General features: G+C 38.3%; 1 protein-coding gene across 1 annotated transcript in view; it reads right to left on the minus strand.

Annotated features, from left to right (window-relative positions):
• HECW2 (HECT, C2 and WW domain containing E3 ubiquitin protein ligase 2) overlaps positions 1–12752 on the minus strand; it is a 119441-nt gene that overhangs the window by 61650 nt on the left and 45039 nt on the right. The window contains exons 3-5 of the mRNA XM_009331466.1: positions 8006–8100; positions 3920–3995; positions 1892–2061 (exon numbers count right to left, since the gene is read on the minus strand). Of these exons, the coding sequence (XP_009329741.1) occupies positions 1892–2061; positions 3920–3995; positions 8006–8100 (341 nt within the window). The remainder of the gene's footprint in view (positions 1–1891; positions 2062–3919; positions 3996–8005; positions 8101–12752) is intronic.

Raw genomic sequence — 12752 nt, forward strand, 5'->3', positions numbered from 1 at the left:
AACACTATCACAGTTACTCTCTTCAGCCTGACGTCAATTTTCATGCAGTTTATGAATACTTCATATTTGAGAACTATGCTGCTCTGTCAAGTCTGCCTGAAGATGGCCAAAAGATTCAAAAGTGTTACAGGGCAAATATATGAGCAGGCATGTTGGCAGCCACACGTACATACACACAGTGTGATAACAAACTCCCTTAGGAAAGCAAGCTTAGGAACCAAAGATTTTTATTTTTTCTCTAGATTTTAAGATATTTCAAATAAACAAACAAAAAAGTATGGTATAACCTACTCAGAAAAGCCGAGGTCATCTGGTTATACTTTTACTATCTGCCATCCTTAAGACCTCTGAGCGAATCGCAACCTGAGTACAATGCCTAATATGCGTCTGGCTAGATAGCTAAAGATGTATTGAACAAGGAACAAAAGAAGGAACAAACTCTTCAGTTCAGCTGTAGACATCATCTAAATATATTCAAAACCAGCAATTAAATTGGGTCAGGAATAAAAACACTCTCCATGCTGGGCAACTGTCAGAGCTGGGATCCCGTGATAAACAGAACCTAAACATTTAACGCTCTCAGTTTGCTATAAAATTGCAAATTATTTTGCAGAAAGGAGTAGATGTAAAACAGGATCAATTCTGCACCACTAGGACAGCATATGTAATGGGATCATAAGCTGCTGTCGTCAGAGCATTGCCACAGGGAAGATAACAGCAGTTAAAGCAAGCTGATAGAATGCGTGCACCAGCGAACATTATCGCTTTTCTAGTAAGCTTCAAAACCAAGGAGAACTGGAGGAGAAAAAAGGGGAAAAATAAGATTAGATTTTCTTTCTACCTACTGGATAGATGAATGGACAGACAGAAAGATGAAAAATCGATTTAGAGATTAGAACTCTGATTTTTTTTTTAAGATTTTAAGACTTCCACTCATCTACAGTCTCTCCCACAACCAAGCACCCCAGAGCAGTGCTAATATAGGCCCTGCTCTGTTCTGCTTTACTGCTTGTTTGGTTTGATTATGATTTGTGGGAACATTTTCCAAAGCCCACTCAATTTTCCAGTCTTACTAAAGAACGCATTAACATTCAACAAACACAGTACAGGCATCTGCTCATTAGAAAACAGGCGCAGATCAAGAACACTGCTCACCGGTCCTGAAAGGGTTATGGACTTGTGTCAGTATTTTCACCTTGTTTCCTACATAAACATCTATCTTCAAAGGCACAGCCTGGCTCTTCTGTGCTCAAAGACAGTTGTGGGACTGAGTTCCTTCTCTGAGACCTGCACAGCTTACCCAGTATAAACACATCCGGAAAACTGGCTTCTGCCAAACTGCCATTTTTTCCCCCCTTGCTGAGTGGTGCTGTAATGCCTCCCTGGGCTTTCCTTCCTACAGCAGTGCATACAGAGGCTGCACCAAAGAGCATCCCCTCTGCCTGACAAACTGAAAGCTTGCCACCTGCTATGCACAATGAGAATATCATTTGCAAATGAACAGTTGTTGCAATCACTGAGCATAAATGCTCGCTTATTGCACCTTTTCTTAAAGAGCCTTCTCACAACATATAATCCATTTTAATTAATTTATTTTTGCAATTTCAAGAAATCTACAGGGCTGTTGAGTGAGTTTAACTCTTGTTAGCAGAGAAGGGAATGAAAACCTCTCAGCAGTGCAGCTTAAATACACAGCTTAAACACGCAGATGATAGCTGTTTCTATCCAACAACAGGGTTCCCAAAATTACTACAATTTCTGTGTCAGTTTAAATAACTAGCTACAAAATAAGCTCACAGCCTTCAGAGAGCAAGGACTAATGCACAGAGAGAAAATACAAGCCTGGTACACTGCATCAGCTTGCAGACAGCTCTCAAAAGGGATACATTACCTCTCTGTGCCAAACAGGATTAGTTGTGTTACTGATGATAGTCGACCTTCTTTCCTGGCCATGATGAGCAAATGTAGGAAATGTACTTTTCTTGCCTGGCTGAATGGACATCTTTAGATAAGGATCAGGGTTGAAGAACATGCCTTTTTTAAGTCCAACTGCTCTAATATCTATAAAGCAAAACAAGGAGGAAGGAAAAAGCAACTGAGTAAATTAAAGCTAGTTCACAAAGTAGCGCATTCCTATATTACCCAGGAAATCAATTCACCATAAACTACCAAATAAAGCAACTTAAAATTACTCATAGGTTAACTGGATCCAGTGTACAGAAGACAGTTAAAGCAGGAAGTCAAGTGTTTTCCCAAGAGAATACAGGGAGGAAAGGTATCAACATCCTCATTTACATTTCAGCCTCCTGTCATTTGTAAAACAAAAAGCATGAACTTGTAACTCACTTACAAATGTTTTTCTCGCTATGTAAGGTACTTCCGCTCTTAAAAAGAAAAACCAAAAACCACAAAAAAACCATCACACAGTACTTGCTGTGTTTCTGGGTAAGGGGCTAAGACAAAAAAACTGTATGGGAGGTAATGTAGTGAACTCACACTTTCCCAAAGCTGAGACTTTGATAAACGTAACTTCAAATACTAATTATCAAGGTTGCTCTGGACTACGATGCACAGTTTCTCCCAACTTAGAAGTAGATAACCTATCTCACATAAAAGGGGGCAAAGTTTTCTGAAAATGCTTCTTTCTTCCTAGGGAAACCTCAGTACTGCAGCCCTTGCAACTTGCAACAATAAATAATAATTTCCTCAGGTGCATATTCTCATGCCTAAGGACTTTAATGATAGCACAAACTTCAACAAGAACAAAAAGAAAGAGGTATTTTTTTATATAGTATCAGATTTTAAACTTAACTGTAAAATATTTCTCTGTTTAGGTTTGCTGAAGCAAAGATTTTTGTGTCTTTCTCCATTATGTACTCCAATATGCTGCATGCAGTCTTCGTGACGCTAACGCAACTGGCACACATATACTTAGATGAGCAGTTTATACATGCACGCAAAGTTCACTGCACTAAAATGAAATGCCACGCCTGTGGACTCAGTAAAAAAAAAGTCCTACCCAATGTTCAAAATTAAGCCGCACAGCAGAAATACCAGGAAATAAAGGGTAATTGCCTTTATAAGCAACAACTTTGCACGTGCAAATGAGCAACCAAAAAATGTTCTGGGAAATACCTTACAGACCTATCAGTCAATACACCTTTCAAAATGAATTTAAGGGGACTCCTCAGGCTGACTCACAACCTTCTATTAAACACAATAGGTTTTCAGAATTCACAAAACAATTATTTTTATAGTACTCTACGTGAGTCTATACAACCTATCAGCTCTATCCCAGATAACTGCTCCAAGACCATTTTAAAAAGTGGGGTTTTTTTCTGCTCTAACCCTACAATCTCTAAATGTTTTCATTGCCTCTTCAAGTTGCAGAAGCAAATTTTTTCTGTCTTTGCTCAAGCTGAATATGCTTTAGTCTCACACGAGACTTGCCGTGGAATAAAGTGCTAATCAGAACAAATGAAGCTGGTAGGCTGTACCCCTACAGCTATTTTGCTATAGTGACAGAATAGCTGTTACAAGTAAAGATTTTTTTCCTTTCTAAACCACCATTTGCAGCTATTGCTTTTTTACTACTTCAAAGTGATGGAACCAGCTTGTATTTTATTTAGAGGCTAAGTTTTCCACTCTTCAATCTGAGAGGAACTGTCCCTTGTGCGAACTGGAAACCTCTCCAAATTTTTCATGCTGGGATCCATCAAATCCATTTCTTTCACTCTTGGAGATTCAGGATTCTGGCTTGTTGTCAACAAACAGAAGTTCTAAAGAAATGACATCTTTCAAGCCACTAGAGTGTGCTCCTACAGAGGCTAATGAAGAAAAGTGTTCTATCTTAGAAGTTATTTAAAACAGCAATTTTTTGTAACAGTAATTTATGAAACACAGTAGTGTTGTTTTTTACCTGATAGGGTAAAGCTGACTAACTTCCGAGTGTGCTGGGCTCCAGAAGCACCTTCATCTGTGCCTTCTACTCCCATCTGAAGAGGAGGAAAAAAATGAAATATACCACAGAAGTTTTCATCTGCTTTGTACATGCCTGAGGACGATAATGCAATTGTAAGGTAGTATGCAGGGGAAGAATCTGACCAACTACTGCCTATTACCATGGACAGGCAAAGCTACAGCATTTGTTTCTAGGAAAGTATCTATTATTTATGCCACGCAGTGCTAATACACCAGTCCTTGGAATCTTCCAAACAGAACATATATAGGCTAATACAAGTGTAGACATGTATTAATCAGAGAAAAGGAGACTGTATTTTCTTACAGGTTTCCCTTTTGTAAAATAAAATCAACAGTAGAGATTGGTAATACATACCAAAGCACCGAGCTGGCCAGTGACAGCATGTGCAACTTTTGTCACTTTCCACAAATAGATAATTTACTGTGCAACAAAAACAAGCAAAAAGATCAAAAAGAGACTAACAAAAGCCTTCAGACCTATGAACAAAAGCTCCTTTTAAACAGAAAAATGCATCAGAGATCTAAATATTAATGTGGTCTAAAAGCTTATGCTTTACAGATTTTTCAGGTTTGGTTACCCCTGAAATCTCTTGGTAGGTAAAGTATTACTTCAAAATTAAAAGTTTCTCATGTATTAATGTCTTATTAATGTCTAGCTCTTTCAACTAGCAGAAGAATTTGTCTTTCAAGACAGAGATGTGCATCCAGCTGAACGAAGCTACCTTTAAAGTCAAATGTTTCTCCAGGTAGGCACTGCACTCACTCCCAGACAGAAGAGGTGACACAGGCTGATGAAAAAGCTTCAGCCAAACATGGCACTGGGGATTAATACTAGTGATAGAATAGGAAGTCATCTGATCTACTGAACGATTGAAAAAAATAAGCTGAATAAAAACCTGCACACCTATGTGTGTAGATGAAGTACGTAAAGCCGTTTTGAGCAGCTGAAGAGTTGTTTGAAGGCTGAACTAGAAGTTATCAGATTGATAAAGGAGTTCTGGAGCTGGGGTAGCCACGAGGCACCCACTTTGCACTAACCAAAAATGTAATAATTCCTTTTTATATTGCTATATAGATAAGCTATTTAATATCATTAGCTTTCAAATACTTCCCACGATGATCAGCAAGCACATTGGAATTTCAACGGAATTAGCAAACACACAAAATTTCTCCTGTTGCAAAACTCTCATACTTTGTACGTAACAAGCAGTCAAAGTAAGTGGCAAAGAAACAGCAATGACGTTGATGCCATATGTCCCCACAGGCCTCAGCGGTCTTGTGAGGGAACACACCGTGCCAGCAAGCACCGCCGCTCACCAACCAGCCCATTCTCTTCCGCTCACTGCTGGATTCACAATGCACCTCCGTTCTCAGGGCAAGACGTTTCTCAGAGTGCTTGAAACTCTATCACTTTCCCACCCAGCATGACATCATTACACCAATGACTTTATAAGGACGCGTAAGCGGTGACAGCTGGTAGTAAAATTATGAGGGCATCAAAAGCAATGGGTTAATTCCAGCCGGATCAGAGTCCCCTCGTCTATGGACACATTCCCTGGAAGCAGCAAGAGGTGCATCCCCCTGGGATGGTGACACTGTCCAGGCAGGGCCAGAGGAACGCTATGCATTTCATTGTACTCTTTTGGGCTTATTTTAACATGCATTGTTTTCTTGTTAAAAACGTTATTCATCAACAAAAAGGCCTTTCTCATTCTATACCTATTTTTCTGCTACATCACTGACTCTGTTTGAATAATATTGTTTACATAGCTAATCATTACTTCATTTTATAGAAAATAGGATTTGCCCACAATTCAGCTATAATAAAATTAATTGTAACAGTATTCGCTAGCATTTCCGTGGTTTCGCTATATACCCTTTTACTGTTCCATTATGACCTGAACGACTGAATTTCTCTGTGCCAAGTACAAAATTTCATCCCAGCATACATGCTTAGATTTTTGCACTACAAAGGCTATCTCATCCGGTGTAACGCGGTGTTTCTCAATGCTAGATCAGCCCTTGCATTTCCACTGGTTCAAATGAACACAACAGAACGTTAGTTGCTTATCCAAAAATAAGATGGACTGAAATGCCTGGTGTGGTATGCCATCAGCATGAGGAAAACCAGAAACATGTCTCCCACCAAACCATGTAATGTGAAAACACAGAATGATCCAAGTAAGCAGGTAACTTATTGCAGCTTAAAAAAAGAGAGTGGGCATGCAGTGACTCTTACCACTTCCACAAACAGCATTTCTGTAGCAATAGACACAACCAGTGCCAAGAGAACAAAGTACTCTCTATGACACAGTGCTTAAGCACAACACCGAAACCATGAAAATGGTGTGAGGTATTAACATATAATAATAGGTATACTTATGTATAACTAACGCAATAGGATATTTTTAGGAAGTCTCATCCTAGCTGTCATATGACATTCTCTTCAGGGAAACTAACAGCTCACTATTACTGGAATTCTGTACTGTTAGCGCACACAAAAATGTTTATATAAAATTATACCTTCTAGCAGCAGTGTAAATTCTGTAGAATACCCAGGACCCTGCGCTACCTTTCAAAGGAAAGAAATTTAAATAGTGACAGCTGGTTAACCCCTCAAGATTGACCAATGACTCTGAACGACAGGTCTTCAGGTAGCTCTCAAGTAAATAAATGCATACTCAAAGACAGAAGTTCAGATGTGCTTTCGTGCAATGATTCTCAAAAATATTGGTGGCTAGTATGATAAGGTCAAGAAAACACACAAGTTCAAATGTTTTCTCCATCCAATATAATCATTCTGCTTCTCAGTAACAATATAGTGCAGCACATAGCCCATTTTAAGGGTTACTTTGAGATGCATTTTTTTTTTCTTTGTTCAAAGACAGGCTACCTTACGGTCTGTAGTTTATAAATTGATATTAAAGACAGTGGCTGTCAAGCTCGTTAACTGTAAACACATTTACATGTTTCTGTAAAACATCAAGAATTCATATGCCTGCTGCGAAACAATATTATTCATGGTCAGATCTGACAAAGATCTGACAATTAAATGATGCTATCATCTAGATCTGTAATTCTAAGAAAAAGAAAAAAACATTTGGTATAATGAGATATAAAGTCTAGTATAGCACATACAATATCATATAGCCATAACATGCACTTGTATATGCACTTGTAATATACAATGCTGAAAAAGTGCCGGATCAGAATAAAAGCTATTAGTCTGAATAACTTGTGCTCTACAGTATCTTCAACATTGCAGTTGTCAAGACAATATCCTGACATACATGACCTTAAATATTTGTCAGCTAATATCAACGAATCAAATGCACTGTGAAACTTCATGTCAACTGAAGAGCCAGCCTATTAGATAAATTACTTCCATCAGAAGCACCTGGATACAAGTTTGGAAGGCTCTTATTCCAATACGTATTTAAACAACTAAAAAAAACTCCTCTAAAACTTTTAGTATTTCAAAAGAACAAGTCTCATAATGAAAGCATAGTAAGGCAGCGATAATACTTAATAGTCAGAGAATTACCTAAGTTTCAGCGGTATATGAACACAAAAAAGTCAGTAATTTTTGCAAAAGCAGTTTTGTCCAGTCTCATTTTTATACTAATAATTGCTATCTCAGCAACAATTTCGTTTTTAATATTAACAAATAATAAGAAATTGAGACTTTTAATAAGGATTCAGTTTGAGTTAGATAACCAGTATGAAAAATTTCTACTATGACATTAAAATTACAGCAAACTGTAAGCCGCGAAATTGAAAGCAAGCAAAATCAAGTTCTTCGTATAAAAGATTTCAGCTAGGCTCTGTGATTTTAATGGTGTTTTACCATGAAAAATACAAAACCAAGAAAAGCATTTCCCAATTTTAATGATTTTTGTCAGGCAATATAGTTTTTTGCAAAAATCACAGTTAATGGTAAAACCAGGAGACATATCAATAGGTTTGTCTGGCAGTTAGTGTTATCATCTTATAAAAATACAATGAACAAATAGGCTAAACTTACCATCACAGCAGGGTTTTTCACAGTGATACATGGAGTAGTAGCTCGGAGGGCTCCACTAACACCATGGTAGTATTTAAAACAGATCTTTATTTCAGCTGGAAAACAAAACAAAACAAAAATCATATTAAACCCTTCATGACTGATCCTAGGGAAAAGAGAGACAACAAAAAGGAACACATGCATACTAGGAGTCATAGTTCACTTCTGTTCACGGAGTCCGAGTTTGGGCAGTTCCCTGATACGTCTTCATTGTAACAGCACACAATAACTGTAACTGAAATATATTTTCTCTCAACCTGCAGAAAATTGGACACCTGTCTCAAAGAAAGTCTGAATGAAGTTTTTAGCTAAAGAGCTGGTAAATACCGCCTTTTTTTTTTTTTTTAAATTGTTAATTTTAACTATATTTCTACTCAGTCAGTAAAAAACCAACAGCTCATTTTTTCCAGCTCTTACAGCGAGATGTCCACAGTCACTATTGGGTAAGTATTCACAAGCCACAATTCACACAAAGCCACTTCTGTATGTTTTTTTATGGGTCCAGAGGGAAGGAAATGAGATCGGTATTGGTCTCTGAAGACAAGTTCATTTCAGCATAATAGGGTTAATGTGAATTATTATTTTTCAGCAGATTTGTAAGTTGCAAATGAAATAATAACTACACGTTTTATTCTTAAATTATTTAATCATATGAAAATAGGACCTCTCTCTACAGCCTTACACACAGAGGTGGTACTAAAGGTATTATATCTTGCTGATCTATGAAATAGTTAAAGCAACTGCTTTTTTTGCTTCTCAAATGGAAAGTAACGTATTTTGATGAATGCTTTAACATGTATTATGCTGACACGATGATTTAAACAGTGGCATCCTTTTTAGGCAGTTTGAACAGTTTGGAGTTTTTTTCATATGGAAGCAATAATTCTCAAATGAACTACTTACCCCTATAGTAATTGTGATAGAAGGGAGAACAGCACAGGTGAACATGTGCTAAGTGCCCCGAGCCCTTGAGCAGCAGCAGCGGCTAAGCGACTCGCCTTGCACTTCTTTTTCCTAACCTTAGGCAAGTGCACAGAGAACAGAAAGGCTACAAGTGTCCCACCACCCTCTCACAGACAAAAACAGGATTGCAGAGAATCAGGGTAGAGAATCAGGATATATTTTCCTGGATTATAACACAACCCTATTTTTCTGTAAGATAACTGTGCTTTTTGTTCTGAGTTGATTCTTACAAGATGGAGGAGAAAAGAAATTATTAGATCATCCATTCTGATCATGATTGCGCTCTTTGCTGCCCCTTCTCCCCTTCACAAAAGAATGTTGACTCATGGACTCCAGAACTATACACAGTACCACAGCATCACCCTCACCAAAGCTCAATGGGGGGGCATGGTTGGGGTGATCATTCCTGTGGTCCTACAAGACGCTCCTCTGCTTATATATCCAAGACATGCATTACAGCTCCTCGTCACAGGTTACATAGCAAGCTGATGTTGAGGTGCAGGACACATGGCCTACATACCTTTCATTCTGAAGTCAACAATATAAAAATTAATTTTATTTGTCTGTGCCTAGCTTGCTAAATCATCCTATATGGATCTTCAATTGCTTTTATCTATTCCACTAATTCTCATATCATCCACAGATGAAATCAATAGGAACCCTGGATTTCAAACCACTGATGAAAATGTTTAAAAGCACTGCATCTTTTATTAACTCCTGCAGAGCCTCACTAATAAGATTTCGCTCTTTGTGTAACCTGTCAAACCTTTTACTATCGTTTAGTATCCAAAAATACCCTTGATGCTGGTAAAGTAAGAGAATAAATAGACACTACTTGAGGATGAGACAAAATACTGTAAAATGCAAGCTCTTAAAATTTTGATTCTGCATTAGCCCTACAGGTGTTCTGGCATTCTGGTAGGAGTGGAGATGCAAGTATGGCTGATCATGGTGGAAAGCTATTAATATGCTGTTCAATGGACTCTTGAAAGCTCATTCTGTATGAGTAGGATCCATCATTCAATGACCTGTCTTCAGAAATACTTCAACAGGAAATTAAAAATAGAGCATCTGGTTATCTCCCCTTTGTGTGTTGGGACCTTCTGTTACTTACCAGGGAAAAAAAAAAGGTAACTTACCTAATTCTGCAGCTTATATTTCTGCTACTATTTCAGTAGAATCAGCTATGAAAAAGAGTTACCGAGACATTTGCTACTAGGATGATTCTTGTCAGACTCTGGAAGAAGTTGCATGACACATACGTGAAGGGAGCTTGAAGCACTTTATATTGGAACACATGGTGAATGTTGGACCATGTTTCTGGTGCCACTGAATAAAGTTTTGTTTGCTAAATTGCATTTACTGCAAACAAGAGTAGTATGTTTAACCGAAGCCTGACCTCCACTGTTGTTCCTCTGCATTCTTCCAACCCAGCAGAACAGCTATAATTATGGCTGCCCTTGATCCTGTGGGATTTTTCCCTATCTGGAACAATCTCTCTGTTTTCCTTCTCCATTGGGATAACTCTTCTGCGTGAGGTTGATGAGGGTTTACTTCTGGGCATGGAAAAGGCCACAGGCAGGCAGAAATGGCTACAGGCAGGCAGAAATTATAGCAGCCGGTTCAGACAGACCAGAGGATGTGCATGAAAGTTTTGGCAGTTCAATTCCTCTGATTTGGTTTAACAATATGCCAGTAGTTCTAAAATACAAAACTGCAATGTTTTGTATATGGTTTTGAGACATACTTCAGCTCTCAAGGAATCATGCTGTATTTCATTACTGCGAGACAAAATACCCACTTATCCCTACTCAGAAGGATCAGAAATCCATCCTGCAACCCTGCTCAGCCAAAAAGGATTATTTATTTATTTTTAAATTTGCTGCAGTTATAGGTCAACATTTATTTACTATCTTCCTCCCAGAACAAAGAGGAGGCACCTCAGAACTACCCTTCAAAGGAAAGTGTCTGGCTGACGGTGTCTCCAGGGAGTTAGGAGGTGGAGGAGCTGCTGGTCCCACTTCCTCCTCCTTACAGCTGAGTTCACACACAGTCAAAACATGCTCTATTTACCACAAGGCTTTACAGCAAAGTTCAAAATGTAAACAGGATTTCTAATGACCTACAAAGGTTTATCAGACCTAAAACTTACGGGTCAGAACCTGCAGGCTCTTCCTAAACCGAGCAATTCTGTTGACCTACCAACAATACTTATATCCAAATGGACACACAAGAATTTCTAGCTCACATAAAATTGGACTTTCAGCATTTGCGAAAGTTAACAGGATTTATACCAAGTGCTGGACTCTCCACATTGTAAAATATATATATAAAGTAACCAGGACTCAAGTCTCGAGTATCTCTTAATCACACTGTGAACGTGTTATGAAAGCATGGTAAGACAACGAACTATTTCCCCAAGAATTCTACTTTCCAGCTACATTGCTCAGCTTTATTGCAATCCAAACTTCGTGTTTTCAGAGAGTTTCTGGAGCTGCTGTTTATTCAGTCTGTTGTCACTGACTACCTTCTCTCGATTCATCACTTCAGAAAAGAACCTAGCAACAGAAAGGTTATCAGCTGCTGCTTCTATCCACAGACAGTCCATAACATGATGGTGGACAGAAGTTTGTTATATATTCTTACTACACTGACATGTACATTCCCCGAAAGGCTGAAATGCAATGCTACGAGCTTTGGATCCTCAGATTTCTTTCTCTCAATGACTTCTACGAGCATATAGTACTTTTCAATACCTGTATGTGGCTGGTGATAGAAGAAAACAATGTTTGATTCAAGAAATAGATCTGACGATCCCTTTCATATAAACTACATTAAAAAAAATAATCTTCAGGACTAATTCCTAGAAATAATTAGACAAAGCAGAGCACTTAAAAACACAGCGTGGAAACTTTTTCTCCCACTTCCCAATAGAAGCAGCATTGATTTGGTTTGGGCTTTATACAGCACTACACACAGGAACAGCAGACCTGGTGTCAGCATCGTGTTGACGGGATTAACACAAGAGAAGCTGTGCTTGAAATTTAGCACAAAGTTGTAAAATGGACTACCCATCACAAGCATGCAGACATTGCCAAAGTGAACATGGGTTTGCGAGACTGGATCTTGTATATAGCAAGAATACAATCCCTTCATAGGACCAGAGACAGCTAAGTAATTTTTTTCGTGGCTAATAATGCTAGAAACTGCAGTTAATACTTAACTGTACAAGAAATCTTAAGAGGAACCCTGTCAATTCAAAACGCTGAGGATCTAGCTTTTTGACATTTCTTGTACTGTGTTATCAGAAAAAAATGTTGATTAGAACATTTTTTTCTTGATGACTGATGGATTCCTGAGCTCCAGATATATTGAAAATAGGTATCTGTGGCTGTTCCTGATAGAACACATCTCAGCCTACCACCTATAAATAAGGCCCCATAAATACACAGACCTCTTCAGAAACAGTAAGTTCAATTATCTGTAAACAGGACTTTAATATTTAAAGAGTTGAGTTCAATACCGTATAAATACACAGGCTTCCTCTGAACTGTTCCGTACTACAAACTGCACAATAGCACGTGTCACCTACAGAGTTTTCCCAGTTTCTTTCATTCCTCCCACCACTTTGCTTTCATATGTTTCCTTCGGGGGAAAACTTGCACTTCTCATTTTTCTTTCCTGCTGCTTCTTCCCTCAACAAGCTTGCTTTGTATGTGATCTGTAATGAAAAAATTAATAACAG

Source organism: Pygoscelis adeliae, unplaced genomic scaffold (genome assembly GCF_000699105.1).
Source record: "Pygoscelis adeliae isolate BGI_AS28 unplaced genomic scaffold, ASM69910v1 Scaffold160, whole genome shotgun sequence".
Lineage (NCBI taxonomy): Eukaryota > Metazoa > Chordata > Aves > Sphenisciformes > Spheniscidae > Pygoscelis > Pygoscelis adeliae.